At 40.7% G+C, this 21,261-nt stretch overlaps 8 protein-coding genes across 8 annotated transcripts; 6 read left to right on the top strand and 2 right to left on the bottom strand.

Annotated features, from left to right (window-relative positions):
- Positions 1 to 1,902, top strand: VTP21DRAFT_8131 (uncharacterized protein; the record flags this gene model as incomplete). The annotated part of the gene is made up of 5 exons (XM_069398949.1): positions 1 to 84; positions 146 to 492; positions 573 to 1,325; positions 1,403 to 1,551; positions 1,622 to 1,902. The coding sequence occupies 5 exons, from the start codon at positions 1 to 3 to the stop codon at positions 1,900 to 1,902; spliced, it is 1,614 nt and encodes a 537-aa protein (XP_069245874.1).
- Positions 1,903 to 2,368: 466 nt separating this feature from the next.
- On the top strand, positions 2,369 to 5,161 carry VTP21DRAFT_8132 (uncharacterized protein; the record flags this gene model as incomplete). The annotated part of the gene is made up of 4 exons (XM_069398950.1): positions 2,369 to 3,189; positions 3,265 to 3,400; positions 3,491 to 3,772; positions 4,937 to 5,161. The coding sequence occupies 4 exons, from the start codon at positions 2,369 to 2,371 to the stop codon at positions 5,159 to 5,161; spliced, it is 1,464 nt and encodes a 487-aa protein (XP_069245875.1).
- Positions 5,162 to 5,415: 254 nt separating this feature from the next.
- On the bottom strand, positions 5,416 to 5,685 carry VTP21DRAFT_8133 (uncharacterized protein; the record flags this gene model as incomplete). Its single annotated transcript, XM_069398951.1, has 1 exon — positions 5,416 to 5,685. One exon carries the CDS (start codon positions 5,683 to 5,685, stop codon positions 5,416 to 5,418), a length of 270 nt encoding a protein of 89 aa, XP_069245876.1.
- A 1,096-nt stretch (positions 5,686 to 6,781) lies between these two features.
- On the top strand, positions 6,782 to 8,517 carry VTP21DRAFT_8134 (uncharacterized protein; the record flags this gene model as incomplete). Its single annotated transcript, XM_069398952.1, has 4 exons — positions 6,782 to 7,560; positions 7,634 to 7,769; positions 7,834 to 8,151; positions 8,218 to 8,517. The coding sequence occupies 4 exons, from the start codon at positions 6,782 to 6,784 to the stop codon at positions 8,515 to 8,517; spliced, it is 1,533 nt and encodes a 510-aa protein (XP_069245877.1).
- A 757-nt stretch (positions 8,518 to 9,274) lies between these two features.
- Positions 9,275 to 9,824, bottom strand: VTP21DRAFT_8135 (uncharacterized protein; the record flags this gene model as incomplete). Its single annotated transcript, XM_069398953.1, has 3 exons — positions 9,275 to 9,462; positions 9,660 to 9,735; positions 9,786 to 9,824. The coding sequence occupies 3 exons, from the start codon at positions 9,822 to 9,824 to the stop codon at positions 9,275 to 9,277; spliced, it is 303 nt and encodes a 100-aa protein (XP_069245878.1).
- A 355-nt stretch (positions 9,825 to 10,179) lies between these two features.
- VTP21DRAFT_8136 (uncharacterized protein) lies at positions 10,180 to 10,797 on the top strand (the record flags this gene model as incomplete). Its single annotated transcript, XM_069398954.1, has 2 exons — positions 10,180 to 10,239; positions 10,540 to 10,797. The coding sequence occupies 2 exons, from the start codon at positions 10,180 to 10,182 to the stop codon at positions 10,795 to 10,797; spliced, it is 318 nt and encodes a 105-aa protein (XP_069245879.1).
- A 2,734-nt stretch (positions 10,798 to 13,531) lies between these two features.
- VTP21DRAFT_8137 (uncharacterized protein) lies at positions 13,532 to 17,504 on the top strand (the record flags this gene model as incomplete). The annotated part of the gene is made up of 12 exons (XM_069398955.1): positions 13,532 to 13,591; positions 13,656 to 14,109; positions 14,285 to 14,306; positions 14,368 to 14,725; positions 14,902 to 15,480; positions 15,540 to 15,642; positions 15,713 to 16,076; positions 16,130 to 16,251; positions 16,504 to 16,614; positions 16,737 to 17,273; positions 17,330 to 17,363; positions 17,432 to 17,504. The coding sequence occupies 12 exons, from the start codon at positions 13,532 to 13,534 to the stop codon at positions 17,502 to 17,504; spliced, it is 2,817 nt and encodes a 938-aa protein (XP_069245880.1).
- Positions 17,505 to 19,689: 2,185 nt separating this feature from the next.
- Positions 19,690 to 20,744, top strand: VTP21DRAFT_8138 (uncharacterized protein; the record flags this gene model as incomplete). The annotated part of the gene is made up of 3 exons (XM_069398956.1): positions 19,690 to 20,515; positions 20,579 to 20,612; positions 20,672 to 20,744. The coding sequence occupies 3 exons, from the start codon at positions 19,690 to 19,692 to the stop codon at positions 20,742 to 20,744; spliced, it is 933 nt and encodes a 310-aa protein (XP_069245881.1).
- Positions 20,745 to 21,261: the final 517 nt, after the last annotated feature.

The following is a 21,261-nucleotide window of genomic DNA, read 5'->3' on the forward strand; positions in this document are numbered from 1 at the left end:
ATGGTTAAGTCACATCGCAAGTCCTCGACAGGTAAAGCCCCGCGTGCCGGTCGGGGGACGGTTGCGAACATTCAAAAACGCGTGGTGAGAAATTCCCGCACCAGCTTGGATACACAGAATCGTCAAAGCGGGATACACAATTCAGTTCTGGAAGCAACCAGACCTCAACCACCTCTCCCCACCAAAAAGTCTTCCCGCCAATCAAGCAAGCGCAGCAGTCATATCGGTAGAGGTGAGAGCTCTGTTGGAGAAACGGGCGATAGAGGAAGTCCCGATGAACTCTCCGGGTGTAGTATCCAACATCTTTGTGATCGAGAAACGCTCGGGGAAGTTGCGCCCGGTGGTGGATCTCCGTCGTCTCAATCTATCGGTGAAGAAGGAGCACTTCAAGATGGAGACGCTCCAGTCAATCCTGCCACTCATACAGAGGCGTGATTGGATGACGTCGATAGACCTCAAGGATGCATTCTTCCACATCCCGGTTCATACGAAGTCCAGGAGGCTTCTCTAATTTATATGGGCAAGAAATATCATTTCAGAGTTCTCCCCTTCGGACTAACTTCTTCCCTCAGAATCTTCACCAAAGTCCTTCGCCCCGTCCTTACAGAATGCCGGAAGATGATAATAAGAGTGGCTGCCTACTTGGACGGCCTACTGGTCGCATCTCCGACGAAGGAAAAGGCCAGAGAGCACACGCAAACGCTTGTCAATATCCTGGAGAAATATGGCTTCCTAGTGAATCAGGAGAAGTCCGCTCTCATGCCAACGCAAGTGATCGAGCACTTGGGTTTCAGGATAAATACAGGCAATATGACGCTCAGGCTCCCACGGAAGAAGGTCAGAGACATATCGCGGGTAGCTCTCAAACTCTCCAAAGTGGGAACAACCACCCCTCGTCAGGTTGCAGCGTTTCTCGGGTCAGCAAACGCGGCATGTCCGGCGATCATGCCAGGAAGACTATTTTCACGCTTGCTAATGATGGCTCTGACGGCAGCGCTAAATACTGACCCTAACTGGGATTCCACCTTCACGATACCCGAGCAGGGACTGAAGGAACTCGACTGGTGGGCGCAGGAGTTCAAACGGTGGAACGGGAGGTCATTTCTACCCCCAGCTCCAGCGATATTCGTTACCACAGATGCATCAGGCGATGGCTGGGGGACGCAATTCCAATCCACGATCATCGGGGGTCCTTGGTCCCAAGAAGAGAGGGAGTTCCATATCAACTGGAAAGAACTCAAAGCCGTGGAACTTTGCCTGGAAGCGTTTCCGACTCTCAAGGATATAACTATACTAATCCGGATAGAGAATAGCACGGCCCTAGCGTATATCAACAATCACGGGGAGACGCGTTCACCACGTTTCAACGAAATTGCTCAAAGGATATTGAAATTCTGCCTAGAATGGCGCATACAATTGGTCGTAGAGCATATTACAGGCAGCCTGAATATGAAAGCAGACGTGGCCTCGCGGCAAATAAGGGCGAGCTAATCCTGGTACATCGACAGACGCTAGTTCGCCAGAATCGAGAAGACATGGGGACCTCATACGGTTGATTTTTTCGCAGACAGGTTAATTATTCCAATCCTCCATGGGCATTGATATCCCGCACTTGCGCAAGATAATAATCGATCAGATCGATATGACGTTGGTGACACCCCACTGGTCTTCAGCTCCGTGGTTCCCATTGCTACAACAACTGAGGCTAGCGGGACCTATCAAATTCCCGCGGAAAGCGATTCGCCTCGCAACCCCGTTGACGAAACATCCTCTCAAGATCAAGTCGTGACTTTTGACCGCCTGGCGCATCTCAGGGAGGAATTGCGATCAAAGGGTTTGACCTTAGAGGCACAAAGGATCGTTTTACAGCACCAGGAAACCTCAGGAAAACACCGTAGCTAACTTTCAGCACAAAAGAAATGGATCTCATAGTGCAATGAAAATGGAGTCACTCCTTTTCTTGTCCCTGCTTCACGATCCCACCCTTCACTTCTTTTCTTTTTCCATTTTACTTTGTTTATTGTACCATTAATTATTTTCTTTAATTTCTTTTAATTCCCCTTCTTCTTCTCGGGAAAGGTCAAGGAGTCGTACTTGCAGAACGACAACCTTATATAGTTTTAATCCTCACTTTTTATTATCTAAGTAAATTTCACTGAATTCCATTCTTACTTCAAATTCTCTGATAGATCTAGTCAATCTGTTAATCTGTTAATCTTTTAATTTTTTTCCTTTTTTATTCTTCTGGAAGTAGCTCAAATTTGACCAATAAACGGCCTCATCATCGTGAAGCATGGACTGCTGATTGCCAATTCCGTTTCGACTAAGCTGTCGCATACGCTAGGCTTAGTATCGAATTCAAGAGCAAATGTCTTCCGCCATTGTCACCCGCCGATTGCTAGCTGTTCCAATGAATACCGTATACCCTACTTCTGCAGACGATTCTATAGATGAAACTGAAAATCATCTGCGGGAGCATCCTAATCTTTGGGATATACTCAAGAATTCAGATGCTTTGCAATTCCAACTCAAGCTGAATTCATACACCGATCTACATCATCTTCTCAACGCTCAATTTTTTTTGGATGGCATCTTACTACCGGAAAACCTTTTCAATCCTCAGCTATGTACTACAGTTACCAACAGTCAGTGTATAGAATACTGCTCTTACTTCAAATGCCTTTCTCTTCCGAAACGAATTGATGACAAAATCTTCAGATGGCCAACAAGATTTAATATTGCCAAAGAGAAACTGCTCATGGATCAACTTTTTCATGTATATTTGAGTGCTTGCTGTGTAGACTCTATACATCCAGACCGGGAAGCTTTTCTTAAATGCTATTACTGTTGCGAACTCGAGCCTGCCCTCGTCCACACCGCCGTCGCATATGCAGCTATCCATTTATTGCTTAAGCATCCAGAAAAACCCCTAAAGAGTAAGCTTCATGCGGCTGTAGTGAGTCTATTTGAACAGGCTAAACAGTCATTGGCAGACGTATTTGATGTCCCATCACCACAGATAGTACTTGCCTTTTTAAATATGAATAATTGTCTACAACTGCTTTCTCGTTATAAAGATTCATATGCATTGTATTCCCAGCTTGTACAGATGGCCCACTCTCTTCATATGGACAAGGACGATGCTACTGAGAAGGATCCTGTGCAGCTAGAGTTTCGAAGAAGAATCTGGTAATAGCATGCATTTATTTGCTACATATGTTAAGTGTGTATACATTGTCATTATGTGAATCAAATATTTCAAAGGGCTGATGTTTGCATGCGCGAATTGCTCTATGTATTTTATTTCGACATGCCGTCTCTGATAACCATGGATATCATCAAATCATCTCCTAAACCGACGGTGACAGCGAGAGATAGCGAGTCGTATAAGTGTAAAATGGTAATAGCTGCCATTAAATTATATCATTCCAAATTAGCTAAATAGATAATTCAGGTACAATTTTTATTGGATATTATCACTTATTCTAAGCTCATGGCGCTACAGAACATTGATTGGACCCTCCCCGATGTTATAATTGTGCAAAACCTTGCTGGCCTTGCTGCATACTTGCAAAATGAACAAACAGAAACATTTCAATACTGTGGTGAAAGCGACCTGCAAAAGATTTATTTTCCTATTGCAAATTACAATTTTTGGGAACAGTGGTGTGCACTTTGGCGACAATTTATCAAGTCAGACGCACCTACAGGGAGATTGGAAACAGATTTAATGCAGCAGTTGCGTGTAAAGGCACTCAACGAGTTTATTAAGGTAAATGTAATTTTGGATTCTGTATACCGGTTGAATGGCGCATTATACCGTTTACACCCCATTAAGTAGGGTCTAATATATCGCATAAGGTTCATTGCATGGTCGATTAATTCGCAAATCAAATGTTTTTTGAGAATCCCTACGACGATGCATAATATTTGCGAAGATGTTAAATTCATCACTCAAATGCATCCCGGTGTCCGGATACGTCGCAGAATATTCCAGGAGATTTTCAAAATAGTAAATATTCTGCAATCACCGGAAACGAGAGGAATTTTGACACAGCTGCTCACACGTCAATTAATGGATGTATTAGAAGAGATTAAGCCAACAGTATTTTCAAAGGAGGTGCTGGAACGAGCAGTCTAATATAGGCAGAAAAATATCAGAAATTGGAAAAAAAACTATATTGGGGTGGTTGGATTATGTATTTTTATTGCGTAATTTAAATATGAAACGACGAAAATAATGCTTTACTGAATAGACTACTTGAACATTGTGTCATTTCCAACATTAATGAAAACAGCTAAAAGATTCTATATTATACGGTATCTGTCGAAGGCTGTCTCCCTATTGCAATTTTTACTTTAGCATGATAATTTCTTCGCAAATAATTCCTATATTAACAACACTTAGCCCCTTGTAATTTTGGCAAAACAAACCACTGGAACCATACTTATCTGAGCCTGCATATTTGAGTCTCACAATTTGGATGATAACAATTTCTCTATCTTTTTATTTTTTAATTGCTATAATCAAATTCTTGCTTGTTCAAATCTATGGTTTTATTTTATTGTTCCTCACCGATTAGCTCTCTTTATTAAGTCTATCCTAGTGCACCGTTACAATTGGTGCTTAGCTATTAAATGTTGTTAAGATTGTTTCTTGGCAGCGCTGATTTGTTTAGGATATATGGTGACCGAGTGCACTCTTTGCTTTGCAACCAATGCTTTCACGATATATTTACAGCAATGAAGTAGCTCTTGTAAAATGGAGAATAAAAAGGGAGAAATACAACATTTCACAGCATATCAAATATATTCCATTTGCTTTCAAACATTATTATTATTTTTGCTAATATCGTCAACCTAACAAAGGCAGAAATAAAGATGACAGTTTATTTAGACGACCTATTGATCCGGTGTCGTCATTGAAGTTGTCCAGGATCCATACTCAAATGTTGATCAAACTATTGGTGAAGTTCGGCTTCGTCGCCAACCTTTAGAAGTCAACACTTACGCCTTCTCAAGAAATCGAGCATTTTGGATTCAAGGTTCTCACCCGGGAAATGTCTCTCAGACTTCCAAGGAAGAAAATCAGAGATATATACAGGAGAGCGCTCAGCTTCTCCCCGACAACAAGCGGCATTTCTGGGAACTACGAATGTAGCCTGCATGAGTTCATGCTGGGAAAGCTATTCGCTCTTTCACTAATGGTATCCTTATCCTCAACCTTGACATTCCCAACTGGAATATCCCCTTTCCCACCTTTGGTCCCAGTAAAAAGCGCTACAATCGACGTGTCAGAAGAAGACTACCTAACAATACCAGTCGACAGCTAACAGCGGTCACCAGAGGAGAAAGTTTTCTACATCAAGTGGAAGAAACTCAAAGTCGTGGAGTTGTGTCTGGATCTTTTCCCTCTCACAGGGGAACAACCCTACTGATTCGGATAGACAATATTACGACCTTAGTGTATCTCAAATCTGAGGAGCCTACTCCTCTCGACTCTGCGAGATTGCCCGGAAGATCTGGACAACTTGCTTGGAATGTCGCATTCATCTGGTTGCAGAGCATATCCACGGCCATCTGATCACCAAGACGGATGCGGAGTCCCAGGAGATCAGGGTGAACCAAGCATGGTTCATCAATCGTCGCCCATTCAACAAGATCGAAAAAGCATGGGGACCACATATAATGGTCCTATTCGTGGACACACTCACAAATCGGCTCCCTTTATATTTCTCAAGATACCCTGGGCAAGGGAGAGCAGCAGTAGATGCCCTAATGCAGAATTGGGTCAAGAATTATTAGAATTATAAGAATTCATATGCCAACCCTCTGTGGGCATTTACAGTATATCTCGGGTTGTATGCAAGATAATACTGGAGAAGGATTAGATGACGCTGGTTACTCCATATTGGCCATCAGCTTCCTGCTTCCCCATTTTTCCAACAGCTGAAAATTGCTAAGCCAATCAAAATTCCGAGGAAACCGATCCGACTAGCCACTCCCTTAGCGAAACGCTTTCTATAAATCAAGTCAGTTTTTGACAGTATAGCGCCTCTCAGGGAAGAAATGGATCACATGGTGCAAAGAAAATGACCTCCCTCCTTTCCTCACCCCGACCTAATTTCCTGGCGAGCCAATACACACAAGGGGTATCAGCAGATTCCTGATGCTTATATCGCACAGCTACCGAGGAACTACCATCAAACCATCAATCCCAATTCGAAGTTATTGTCGTTAGATTTCACATAGCGGTAGATATATAGGTTTCCCCAATGAATCTGGTAGAAGACCTTATCGATATCATTCCAATTTTGGAATACTTCAGAGAAACGCAGCAATATACTTTCCCTAAGCAATCTCATTTACAAATTGGCATGGCACCTATCAGTATTCACTTTTTCTAGAGTATCCGAACTACACACATGGAATTCCAGTTGAACTCGGTCGGCGAAACAATCTTGAAGGGGACGAAAATATCACTAGAGAAAACAAAAAGAAATCGGCATCTAGAGTATAAATTTAATACTAAGCCGTAGCATACGCTAGACTTATTTTTATTTTGTACGAAAATTTACAGCATTGTAAGATGGTTGATTCCGAATCAATCGAGTCTTGAATTACAGCTGTTAGCTCTCGATTTTAAATATGGTGGCTAATTCTAGATTTCTATACCAATTTTCTACCACTGAATTTGGAAGCGAATATAGATATCCTGGATTCCCCCATTTCGAGAGCAGTGTCTTCAGCCATGTATATCCGCCAATTGCTAACTGCGCCAATGGACACCGTATGCACCACTTCTGCGGACGATTCTGTAGATAAAACTGAAAACAATCAACTTGAGAGTCATAATCTTTGCGACTTACTCATGACTTCAGATGCTTTGCACTTCCAACTCAAGCTGAATTCGTATACCGATCTACATCATCTTCTCAACGCTCAATATCTTTTTGATGGCATCTTACTTCCGGAAAACCTTTTCTGCCCTCAGATATATACTACAGTTACCAATAGTAAGCATCCAGATTACTGCACATACTTCAAATTCCCTTCTCTCCCGAGACCTATCGAAGATATAATCCTCAAGTGGCCAACAAGATCTAACGTTGCCAGAGAGAAGCAGCTCATTGACCAACTTTTTCATGTGTATTTGAGTGCTTGCGGCGTAGACTCTATGCACCCAGATCGTGAAGGATTTCTTAAAAGCTATTATAATTGCGAACTCGAGCCTGCTCTCGTCTACACCGCCGTCTCAAGTACAGCAATCCACTTATTGCTTAAACATCCAGAAGCTCTACTTAGCAGTAAGCTTCATGTAGCCATAGGGGGTCTGTTTACGCAGGCGAAACAGGCATTGGAAGATGTATTTGATGTTATATCTCCACAGATTGTACTTGCTTTTTTAAATATGGAAGCATGTCTGCATTATCTCTCTCGTTATAAGGACTCATACACATTCTATTCACAGGCCGTACAGATGGCGCTCTCTCTCCAGATGGACAAGGACGATGCTACAGTGATGGATCCTGTGCAGCTAGAGTTTCGAAAAAGAATCTGGTAATAGCAAGCATTTGCCTGCAACATATGTTTGATATATATATTGATATCATATAAATCGAATGTTTCTAAGGGCTGAAGTTTGCTGGCGAGAGTTGTTCTATGTATTTTATTTCGATAAGCCGTTTCTGATTAGTATGGATATTATCAAATCATCTCCCAAACCGACGGTGACAGCGAGAGATAGCGAATCGTATAAATGTAAAACGGTAATGGGACGTAATAGCCGCTAGAAACCCATTTTATTCAAAGTTAGCTAAAGAGATATATCAGGTTCAATTATTATTGGATATAGTCACTTATTCTAAGCTTATGGTGCTACGCAACATTGATTGGACACTCAGCGACGTTAAAATTGTGCAAAACCTGGCTGGCCTTGCTGCATATTTGCAAAATGAACGAACTCAATTAATTTCACACTTTATTGAAAGCGACATGCAAAAAATTTATTTTTCTTTTGCAAATTACAATTTTTGGGAACAATGGTGTGCACTTTGGCGACAGTTTATAAAATCAGACGCACCTATCGGGAGATTGGAAGCAAATTCGATGCAGCAATTGCGAAATAAGGCATTCGACGAGTTTGTCAAGGTAACAGCATTTTATATTCTACATACAGGTTGAACGGCATTATACCATCTACACCCCATTATGCAGGGTTTAATCTATCGCATAAGGTTCTTTCAATGGGCAATTAATTCCCAAATCAAGTGCATTTTGAGATTTCATACATCGACTCATAATGTTTGCGAAGATGTTAGATTCATCACTCAAAGGCATCCCAGTGTTCGAATACGACGAAAGATTTTCCAGGAGATCATTAAAGTAGTAAATATTCTGCAATCAGCAGAAACTAGAGGAATTTTGAGACAGCTGCTCACACGTCAGTTCATGGATGTGTTAGAAGAGATGAAATCAACAGTATTTTCAGAGGATGTGCTGAATCGTAAAGCTTAAAAAAAAAAACCAAAAATGTATCAAAAACTAGAATTATATGCACTGTATATGTTGGAGTGATTGGATCATTCTATACTAATACATTAATATCATAGTTTAAATTTGAAACGGCGAAAAATATTATTTTTTCAGTGTAGATTATTCGATAAAATATGATGCACTGATCATCATATTTTATCGAAATTCACTGCTATTTAAAACTTCGTAAATTCTATAATATAAAGTGGTCATCTATTTTATCACTATACAGTAGCAATTGTTATTTTAGCTTGATGACTTCTTCACAAATACTTCCCATTTAAACTACAAAGCTTGCACTTAATAACTGCGGCAAAACAAACTACTCGAACCTCACCTCTCTGAGTATTTGAATGACAGAATCTCATGATTTCGATGATAAAGATATTTCTATCCTTCCATCTCTTAATTAGTACGATCAACATCAATAATTATTTAAACCCATTGTTTTGTTTTATTGTTCCTCACTGATTTACTCTTATTATTAAGTCTACCACAGAGCACCGCTACAATTGGTGTTTAGCTGTTACACTTTGTCAAGCTAGTTTCTTGGCAGCGATGCTATTCTCAAATTAAATGGAGACCCAGTGCAATCAAGACTCTTGTCTCGAATTTCCACTGAGTAACTATGTTGTTGATATTCACTAATGAACGGGCTGACCCCAGACTTGTTGTGAATGCCCTGCAGTTTCTGGGTAGTGTTGAAATATGGTTTAAGACAAGCTGATGCCACCGCATGTTACCGCTGTTGCTTCCCATTATCTTCCCGGCAATATTTACTGGGCTGCGCTTGGGAAATGGGATTGGACACATCAACTCTCAGCCTAAGTCGCGTACTAGTTGCCGATACGCCAAGCCTTTCAAGTGCCCGGTCGGATTTAGGAGCGCCGCCCAGGGCATGCATGAATTTTAATGAAGCCGCTCTGCCTTGCTGTTTACCGTGAGGATTTTGGGATATATCCCACGGAATCCCATTATTACAAGCCTCACCCAACCATCCTCATGTCTGAATTCAGGAGAATCGTCGGACTTTTAATCTTGATTCAGGATATGGAAAGAATTCATATTTCTCAAAATAGTATGTTTCCTACTCAGATCGACAATTATCTAAAAGGAGAACTTACGGCACAAGGAGAAGCTGAAGAGCCCATTTCCCTTTAGGCAGTACCAGCCATCCTTGTCCCAAAAAAGGCTGTACGGCTACGATTTTGCATCGATTTTCTACGATTGAATACAGTAACCTCGCTGACCGGTATCCATAGCCGAGGATCGCCATCATATTGCCCCATTACTCCGAAAAGACACGGGCTACGACGTTAGATGCCAAAGAGAGTTCCGCTGTTTATTCACCTCAGAGGAGGTTCAATTAGTGGCTACATTTCGAACCTACATGGGTATACACCTATATGCTCGAATGACGCTCAGAGTAACGAATGGACCCCGCGTTTCTTAGAAACTAATGGGTCATTTCTTTGGAATATTCTATAAAGGAGTTTTCGGTAGTCTATATTGGTGAGTGATTTCGACCAAGGCCTTTGAAGAATATCTTTTGTACTGCTCGGCGAAGCTCTCTCTCACACATGGAAGTAGCCACACCTCTTCTCCCCAAAACTCACCGTGCGCGATCGTTCAGTCTCTGGACAAATGATTGCGACTCTGGAAGAAGAAACGCAGGTCGTCTCGCAATGTGTAAAATCAATCGCCGTAATTTTTCAGCCTTTAAATGCACTGTCATTTTATACGAGGTTAAAAATATGCCCCTAAGCCACCAACTGTTCGATCAAAAATAACGCAGACTCAGGAAGGAAGTGGAGAAGTACCCCTCTTTCTTGTTACTGAAAGAGACTGCTCTGCACCAATTCCAGCTCATCCTGACTTTATTCGACCATTCCACCTTTACAACGATGCTAGCGCTGTTGGACTCTGTGTCCTACTTACACGAAAACATGAAGATGCAGAACGTGATGAGAGATCCTAGAGCGTCATCTGGTACCTTTCCTTTAGCTCAAGCCTGCAGAGCAGTATTATTTGGCAGCCGAGATGGAGTGTCTGGGTGTAATATGGTCATTCACCAAACTTAGCCTATCTTGCCAGCTCCAAGTTTCGGATACCGACCATATTGTGCTCCGATGGATTATGGATTTCGATGACCAAATATGCTGGATTTCTTCTCTGAACAATTCACGTAGAACCTCACCACAATATAATGGCTATAAATCACAACCCTGGTTGATCTCATGCCAGCATAGATTCAATATCTAGGAAGTCTTTTTCAGAAGTAAAAGCGCCGCTCCCACTCTTCCTTTTTCTCAGATCTTCAATGATGAGAGATTTGCCTGTTACGATCGCGACTAAAAGTTCTCCTGGGTAATCAGCATTCTAACACTAGACCCCAAGGGCAGAAGAACTTAAGTGTAGGCTTTCTTTACGAAGTATGGGGTTTTATTCCTGCAAAGTTTAGGCAATAATGATCAAGATCGCTTCATCATTCTTGATCATGCAAATTTCAGGTACTCACTAATACAAAAGGTGCATGGCCAGCTCGACCTACTCAGAAAGAAACAGGTCGTTAGAATTGCTTCAGCGATAATAATATCGGCTCGAAATGGCTTTGATACTCGAAATATCGTATCTAGTTACGCTCCCAGCTAACAGGATAAGTAATCATTTCACAAGACGTCCGACCTTCTCACACTATAGCATATACCAAGGCAAATGTGTCAAGTTTCCATGGGCTTGCTTACAAATTTCTCGCGATCACTGGATGGCTATGACGTGACACGGAGTTAGTAGATCGATTGACTAAATATGCGCATATTTTTTCCAAAACAACGCGACCATCACCGCTGTTCAACTCTCCCAACTTACTCGACTTTATTAGAACATGCTGTTTCCGGTACACGGAATATCCAAGCGTAACAAAGCAGGCGGAGATACCAAATTCACATCAGCATTCTGGAACGAACCCCATTCGACACTATGGGCATGATTGTCACTGAGTACGGCTCAGCACACTCAGACAGACGGGACAACTTAACGACGCAATCAGACACTAGTGGAAATGCTTTGTCTCTTCCTTAGTTTATACCATGGCGCCTGGGATCATTACCTTGCATTCGTAGAATTGCCTATAGTAAACCTTTTCAATCAACAAGTGAGGTATTGCCATATTTTCTAAACTTAGGATACCATCTGTTCATACCCGTCGCTCTGTTGATGCTACACACTGAATCACTTAGAGTAAAATAAATAAAAATCTTTCTTCAACGCCACTCTACTTTACTGCTTATGGCTCGAAGCGAAATGACATCGTCCGGTTGAATTTGAGGTTAGGAACACTGTGAGGTTTATTGCAGAGAAACTACAACAGCCTGTGGACGTTGATGAGAATACAAAGAAGTTCATACCTCAGTATTTTGGACCGCTTTTCATGAAAAAAAAGTGAATCAGCGTGCCTCCACACTTATCGTGCATTTTTTGAATTCATCAGATGCTAATCATGTTTCAACTGAAACCCTTTGCATATACTCCAAACGAGCTCAGGGCACACGAGCTATACCTTCCTTCCATTATCCAAAACTATTCTAAATCCTCAGAGAATGGGGAGGAAGATATCCTTCGACTACACGGTCACAGAAAAAGAAGATTTGTTCAAATGGCGACTATATCACGATGAAAAATCATGTGTGAGCCACTTAAACATCTTTATAATGCTCCAGGTGTCATTTGACGAATTAAAGTCGCTGTATCGTCTCAATCGGCGCGATGTCTAACCTCGAAGGAGGGACAATGTAGCGACTTAACTACCCTTATCTCTTAGTAAGGGATATGGTTTTTGTTGTCATTTGGTTATTTGTTTTTGGTGCACAACCTTTTAAAAGAATTTTGAGTTTGGTCTTGAAAAGCACCCACACTGTATCATTTATCCTAATCCTATATAAACAAACCTACATTAATTTTATTGCACTCTACCTACTTTCTATTTTTATTAGGATCAGATTGGCTACCTACTGAAACGAACCAATATAGTGCCAAGGAACTTCACTTTGTGATTCAAGGTGTTGGCCGCCGTTATTCCGGTACCATGTGAATAATCTTAACGTAAAACTTGACTCCGTTCAATATCCTGAGAATAAATGCTTTTTTGATGACACTAATATTTTCTAAAATCGATTGAAGCTTTTCGCCCCACATTCTATATCACGCTCTTAATTGAAATTGTAACATTTAATAAGATAATTGCAATATACTTAAAACTCGATTCACTATAGGTTTATGCCAGATGTTGTGAAGTTAATAAAGAAACTAAGCATTCAATATTTAACACAATGATGGGGGCTATTAGATGCCAATTAAATGGCTTAGATATACCATCATTCACACCAAGGCAATACAAAAGCTAACCTTAAACACTCTAAAATCCTTTGGATTTGTTACACAACAACTTTTATGTATGTTTTTGAGTATTAAATTAGAAAATATATAAAGAATTTTCGAGGTCGGTATATATGTGTAAATTTTTCTTGGAACGTATTTTTATTGCATTATTGACGTTCAAGTAATCCTATCCAAGTATAGGAGCACCATTTTTACGTCATCGATGGAGCTTTCCGACTCAAATGGTGCTAGTAATGCCAAATCTACCTCACAGTTGAAGAGAAGAAAATTTTTAGCACCTTATTTCTCAAGCTGCGAAAACATAATGAGAAAACCTCCAAGATATATTACTTTCGCCTTTATCGATATGCTAGCCAATTTGATGTGCTCTTGATTTTGTAGATATTGATTTGAAATCTAGGTCGATTCCAAAATCTTATCATATATTTCCTATAGCCTCGGAATATTATCTAGTGTTACGGCAGGCGTTTCTAGGTCGTTTGCTATTGTATTGCTTTGGAAAGCTGTCGCTACCATCAGTTCGATAGGAGACTCTAATACTAACAGCCAGGAAATAATCAGTGATATTGTGCCGTTTTTGGGAATAGTTATTTCAGTCATGCTTTCATCGTATTTGTTAAATTGTTTTTGGTCCCTTGCAGGTGAGAACCAGACAAAGGTAGATAATTGATTCATAAATTCCATGATATGGATTTTGAATGCATTCCGTGACATTTGCATAGCGTATCCGCGAGCTCTACTTCCATTCAATTCTCCACCAAGATCAGAGCTGGTTTGATCTTAATCAGTCGGAGTCACTCAACACTCGTCTTTCATCGGATACCCTGCTTATCCAAGATGGCCTTTCAGAGAAAGTTGGGTTCCTCCTGAAGGACATATTTTTTGCCATAGCTTGCTTTACCCTAGCATTTTATTATGGGTGGAGGTTGTCAGTTGTATTGCTTGCGATTGTACCGATGCTTATATTTTCAGGCTATGCATTCGCACAAGTATTAAAAGATCAGACCGAAAAAGTGCAGAATGCCGGAACCTTGATAGAACAATGTGTTTCCGGAATTCGCACCATTATCGCCTTTTCCATGCAACCTCATTTTGTCCATCTCCTTAATTCATATCTCAATATTGCCTATCAAGCTGGCGTTCGGAAAGCTTGGAAAACTGGTGAGGCAATTAACGGTAATACTTAATATGTGAATGTGTATTTTTAACATTGATTTTGAAGGCATTTGCATGGGACTGGTTATGTTCATTGATTTTAGTGCCTATAGCTTAGCATTTTGGTATGGAGCACGCCTAATTTCTCAAGGATTTATCTCAAGAACGGCTTCATTGCAAGCCTTTTTTCTAATAGTTGCAGGATCCTATACAATAGGGTAATTTTTTTCTATTCTTTGCAAGCTTCTGAATGATAACTAAATCCATCCAAATTTTTAGCGAAATAGCACCCAATTACAAGGCACTTGTGGAAGCTCAGGTAGCAGCGCATAAAATATTTCCAGTCATTGACCGTAAGCCAGCTATTACATCGAGTATAAAATTTCAGAGCAAGGGTATAAAGCGTAGTGCTTGCCAGGGTGATCTCACATTTCATGATGTTCATTTCAGCTATCCTTCTCGACCCAGTATCCAAGTCTTGTCTGGAATCGACCTTAGAATTCCTAGTGGAAAAACAGTTGCAATCGTTGGTGCTTCTGGAGGAGGAAAATCAACCATTACTCATTTGATACAACGCTTTTATGATCTAATCTCGGGAAAGATTCTGCTGGATGGAGTGGATTTGCGTGAGCTTGATGTAAGTTGGCTGCGGAAACAAATAGGAGTAGTAGGGCAAGAACCATTCCTATTCGATGACTCTATTCGCAACAACATCGCTCTTGGTGCTTCCAATCGCAATCCGACACAAAAGGAGATCGAGGAAGCATGTATTATGGCAAATTGTCACGATTTCATCAGCAGTTTGCCTCATAGTATGACACAAGGGTTGGTGAACTGGGCTCTCAACTATCCGGAGGCCAAAAGCAGCGCATTGCACTGGCGAGAGCCTTAATTCGTAATCCAGCAATACTGTTGCTGGATGAAGCGACGTCCGCTCTGGATACCACATCTGAAAAGCTGATGCAAGACGCTCTGAAATCTGCATCCAAAAATCGGACGACTCTAATCATTGCACATCGACTTTCAACGATTCGTGAGACCGATTGGATTGTAGTGATAGAAAATGGAAAGGTAGTTGAGCAGGGCACACATGCAGAATTAATGGCAATTGAGGGCACTTATATGGCCTACGTGCAAAAGCAACAGCTAAAAGATGACGAGGATAACAAGGAAGAAAGTTCTATTGATTCAAACTTTAAGGTTGCGAGTAAAATAGAGCACAAAAACAAGACTAGTTTAACAATTGATTCGAATTGTACCAACAAATTGGTAAATTCAGTTGGAGTGGATATCACTTCTGAAAAACGACCAATATATAGGGCGTTGCGATCGATGTCCCCAGAATGGAAGTGGATTGGATTAGCCGCATTTGGTGGTCTTGTTTATGGAGCTGTGAGTTGCTTTTTAGTTTTTTCTAATCAGATATAATTGCTAAATGATTATTTTTCCAGGTTGATCCTATTAGCGGTCTGTTAATTGGTTGTATGGTGGAAGTGCTTGGTCTACCAGTAGATCAAGTGGAGGAGGCTGCCAAATTTTGGTCGCTCATATACCGTAAGAAACTCGGGTTTTACTCAATTCTGTTCGGACTAAAATTTACGTATAATACCCTCTTGCATTATAGTTGTGTTGGCCCTTATAAGTTTCTTTGCGACTATTCTCAGAGACGGGATTACTATGTTTTGTGGTGAGCGATTTGTTCGACGATTGCGAGCGCAAACGTTCAGTAATCTCTTGCAGCAAGCAACAGCATATTTCGACCATCCTGAACACACTACAAGTGCTCTTACGTATAGATTATCCAAAGACGCTACAGAGATAACAGAATTGCCGAAAATGATCATTATTGATGGAGGAAGTGCTCTCTCGGCAGCTGTTTTCGGATTATTCATAGCTTTTAGATATGGATGGAAATTGACCTTGATGCTACTACCGACCGTGCCTCTTATAATAGGTTCATTGTTTTTCCGCTATAAGTCACTGGGAGGGTAATCATGGTGGTTGCATAATTCAACTAGTAGTAGCTAAAATATAATTTTAGATTTTCAGGGAAGATGGAAAAAGAATATCGGCTAGCTGGAGCAGTTGCTGGAGAGGCAATTCGCGAAATAAGAACCATCACATCACTTGGAGTTGAGGATGTTTTCGAAATGAAATATGCAGGTCGGTGATGCGGTTAACCGTTTCCAGCTTTATTTGACGAGTATAGGTTTATAAATAGGGTATTGTCAGGTACCTCATAGCTTTGCAATGAAAAAAGCATTTTTACCTCTATCGGATTTGGGTTATCGAGCGGATTACATAATCTAATCTATATCTTGGGGTTGTATCTTGAAACACGTCTCATACACTCTGGCGAAATGAGCTCTCAGCAAGTCGCAGTAGTGCTGTTTACATTTGTATGGTCCTCTGCAGCAATAAGCCAACTCTCCGGTCAGTTGCCAAGATTTGTAAAAGCAAAACAAGCGGCCATCAATATATTTGCATTGCTGGATAAAAAACCGATTATCGATCCAGATGCACTGGGTAAATGCGAAGCGATAATTCCTGGGACTGCAGAATTACAAAATGCCACTTTCACCTATCCAATGAGATCCGACGCAATTATACTAAGCGATATATCAATGTCAATTCGGCGATATTTTAAGGTCGCCCTAGTAGATCCGAGTGGGTGTGGAAAGTCAACATCATTTCTCTGTTGCTCCGATGGTACGATTGCAATTCTGGTGAGGTATCTGTTGATGGTATAAATGTCAAAGAGTGGCAGCTGGATTCGATGCGACAAAGAATTGCGTACGTTGGCCAAGAGCCGGTGTTGTTTGATATGACGGTGAAGGAGAATATCCTACTTGGGCGGCGAAAAGAACAAGAAGTGACGCAAGAGGATATCGAAGAGGTGGCAAAGAAGGCAAACATACACGACTTCATCTGCAGTCTTCCCAATGGATATCATACACGGGTGGGTGATAAGGGGAAGCAGATTTCTGGAGGTCAAAAGCAAAGAATTGCTATTGCAAGAGCTCTGTTGAGAAAACCTGAGATCTTGTTGTTGGATGAAGCTACCAGTGCACTTGATTCGGACTCGGAGAGGTTGGTACAGGAGGCATTAGATAGTGCAATGGTAGGGCGTACGACACTTGTCATTGCCCATCGATTATCTACCGTGCAAGATTCGGATGTTATCAGTGAGTAATTGCATATACTTAAAGTTATATCGATGCACCTAATTCCATAATAATAGTTGTAATGAAAGATGGTGAGATACAGGAAGCAGGGTAAGATTATTTTTTCTTTAATGGTCCATTTCTTGATATCGATATGGCAATTTGGTTCTAATTAATAGCGACCATGCCAAGTTGATTGCTTATCCTGGGATATACCGCGAGCTAGTGAGGCAACAGAATCTCAAATATTAGTGATCCAACAGTATATGACCATTACTCACTAGTGGAATTCACGAAGATGGGACAATATTATTAGACAGAATGAGCAACTTTAAACGAATTGTATTTGAAATCTAAAGGAGTCCACTGTGCTGACTTAATAGATAAAGCAAGTTGACTTTTATCAATAGCGAAATAATTATGTAAATAATTACTATGCATCCTCGCCTTATTTAAAAAAACAAATAAGCAAGAGATAATATAACAATATAAAAGAATCATCTCAACAAAAGAGCAAATGTAAAGCTTAGGAGATTTCAAACCTGGCAGGATCCAGCGAAATTTCCAGGTTACAGGTCTCTCCCAATCATCCCAGGGTCTGAATCGTCGGATTTCCAACCCTAGATTTGGAGAGGATTTATATACCGAAGTTTAAAACAAGGTGGCTGATTTCCCTGTCAAAATCACCCAATATCACTTTGAAAACTCCAGTTCCAATTTCAACGATGCCTTAGCAGTCCCGATTTGGCATATTATATATTAGGTACGCTACCGTGGAACATTCCACCTTCGTCGCGGGGAGAACAAATTGGCTCGGTCACCTTCGGGTCTTTAGTTTCCCTCTGCCAAGTCATTCGTCCCGGATATCAGATTTTGAAATCTGTGCGCTTAACCGACATACATCGAATTCCGATATCCTCTTAGAGCCAAGCAGTCTGAGAAGGACCGATCACTAATGCTAGCAAGGAGCCGATTGCACTTCGAAATCCAGCAATCCTATTGTTAGATGAAGCGACATCCGCCCTGGATACTGCATCTGAAAAGTTAGTACAAGAAGCTCTGAAATCAGCCTCCAAAAATCGAACGACTATAATCATTGCACATCGACTTTCTACGGTTCGTGAGGCCGATTGGATTGTAGTGATGGAAAATGGAAAGTTAGCCGAGCAGGGAACACATGCAGAATTAATGTCAAAAGAGGGCATTTATATGGCATATGTACATAGGCAACAACTCAAAATTGATGAGGACAACAAGGAAAAGAGCATCATCGATTCATCCTTCAAGAGTGCGAGTGAAATAGAGCTAGTTAGCAAGACTAGTGTAACATTGAAGCATAACAACAAATTGGGAGAGTCAATCAGCGTAAAAATCATAGCAGAGAAACGACCACTATATAGGACATTGCGATTGATGTCCCCTGAATGGAAGTTGATTGGATTAGCCACATTTGGTGGCCTTGTTATTGGAGCTGTGGGTTGCTTTTCGGCCTTTCTATAATTGCAATAATCTAATCAATTATTTTTAATTCAGAGCTACCCTATAGGAGGTCTGTTAATTGGTCGTATGATTGATGTTCTTGGACTTCCCGTTGAACAAGTAGAGGGGACTGCCAGATTTTGGTCTCTCATATACGGTATGGAAACTCAAGTATTTAATCAAATATTTCTGGATATGACGAATAACAGCACTTTGAAATATAGTCGTGTTGGCAATCACAGGGTTTTTTGCAGCTTTTCTAAGAAATGGGGTTGCTCTTTTTTGTGGCGAACGTTCTATTCGACGATTGCGAGCGCAAACATTCAGCAGCCTCTTACGCCAAGAAATTGCTTTTTTCGACCACCCTGAACACACTACTAGTTCTCTTACTTACAGAATAGCTAAAGACGCCACAGAGATATCAGAATTACCAAAAATGATTATTGTTGATGGAGGGAGCGCTTTTTCTGCAGTTTTATTTGGGTTACTCATAGCCTTTAACTATGGGTGGAAATTAACATTAGCACTTCTACCGACAATGCCTCTTGTTATAGGTTCATTGTTATTACGTTATAAATCACTGAATGGGTAATAATATTGATTGTGTAATTTGATGAAAAATAACTAAAGTATAATGTTAGGTTTTCAAGGAAAGTGGAAAAAGAATATCGGATTACTGGAACCGTTGCCGGAGAAGCAATTCGTGAAATAAGGACCATTGCGTCACTAGGCATCGAGGAAATTTTTGAAGGATGCAGGTTAGTGCTGCATCCGGTCCTAAATTTCATTTATATTGATGACTGAATATTTTAAAACAGAACATTGCCAAGTGCCCCATAGTTTCGCAATGAAAAAGGCTTTTTTTACGTCTATCGGATTTGGATTATCTCAAGGTTTACATAGTCTTGTTAATATATTGGGATTATATCTCGGAGCACGTTTCATACATTCTGGTGAAATGACCTCTCAGCAAGTCGCAGTAGTGTTGTTTACTGTCGTCTGGTCATCTCTAGGACTAAGTCACTTCTCTGGTCAAATGCCCAGATTTGTAAAAGCTAAACAAGCGGCCATCAATTTATTTGAATTGCTGGATAAAAAAACGATGATCGATCCAGATGCACCGGGTAAATGTGAAGCAGTAACTCCTGGAACTGCAGAATTGCGAAATGTCACTTTCTCATATCCGATGAGATCCGGCGCAATTATACTAAGAGACATATCAATGCTGATTCGTCGATACAATAAGATCGCCCTAGTAGGTCCGAGTGGATGTGGAAAATCGACCATCATTTCTCTGTTGCTCCGATGGTACGATTGCAATTCTGGTGAGGTATCTGTTGATGGTATAAATGTCAAAGAGTGGCAGCTGGATTCTATGCGACAAAGAATTGCGTACGTTGGCCAAGAGCCGGTGTTGTTTGATATGACGGTGAAGGAGAATATCCTACTTGGGCGGCGAAAAGAACAAGAAGTGACGCAAGAGGATATCGAAGAGGTGGCAAAGAAGGCAAACATACACGACTTCATCTGCAGTCTTCCCAATGGATATCATACACGGGTGGGTGATAAGGGGAAGCAGATTTCTGGAGGCCAAAAGCAAAGAATTGCTATTGCAAGAGCTCTGCTAAGAAAACCTGAGATCTTGTTGTTGGATGAAGCCACCAGTGCACTGGATTCGGACTCGGAGAGGTTGGTGCAGGAGGCATTAGATAGTGCAATGATAGGGCGTACGACACTTGTCATTGCCCATCGATTATCTACCGTGCAAGATTCGGACCTTATCAGTAAGTGTTTTTATACACCAAAATTGTATGAGTGATTCTAACCCTATAATCCCATAATATTAGTTGTAATGAAAGATGGCGAAATAAAAGAGGCTGGGTAAGTTTTTTTAACACATTCATTTCTTGATATTGATTTGACAATTTCATAAATAATAGCGAGCATGCTAAGCTGGTTGCGTATGCTGGAATATACCGCGAGCTAGTAAAACAACAGAACCTTAGTTATTAGTGATCTAATAGATTGTGGTCGGCAGCCCAGTCTTGACTATGATAAGGTAGTATTATTACACAAAATGAACTATTTCCAATGAGTTATATAAGAACTTTGTAATATTCTATTTTGGCACCCTTAAAATATTTAGCAATATGAACTTTAATATAAACTGATGATTGGTTTTTGACAACTTAACGAAATAGACAGATATCTTTGCCCTATTAAATCCGGAAGTTCGGTGAGGTACATTAAATAAGATAGATGGGTTACATTAACTTCAAAAAAGATTTAAAGCAGGTGCTTTTAAAGATCAGACTCGTTGTGTGCATTATAATAATCCATCCAACAAAATATCATAAATCCTATTTCGTATCATGTGATAGAAGAGGTGAGTTGTCTAGCTACACAATATGAATCGTTTTCCTCTTTATTCATTTGTTGTAGTTTGTTGCAATTCACCAATCAACTCTACTTATAATTTATACCATACACTCGATTCAGTGGCCGGGTTGAGCTTGTGTTTTATCCAACC

This window comes from Calcarisporiella thermophila (assembly GCF_041956535.1).
Source record: "Calcarisporiella thermophila strain CBS 279.70 unplaced genomic scaffold VTP21scaffold_37, whole genome shotgun sequence".
Taxonomy (NCBI): domain Eukaryota; kingdom Fungi; phylum Calcarisporiellomycota; class Calcarisporiellomycetes; order Calcarisporiellales; family Calcarisporiellaceae; genus Calcarisporiella; species Calcarisporiella thermophila.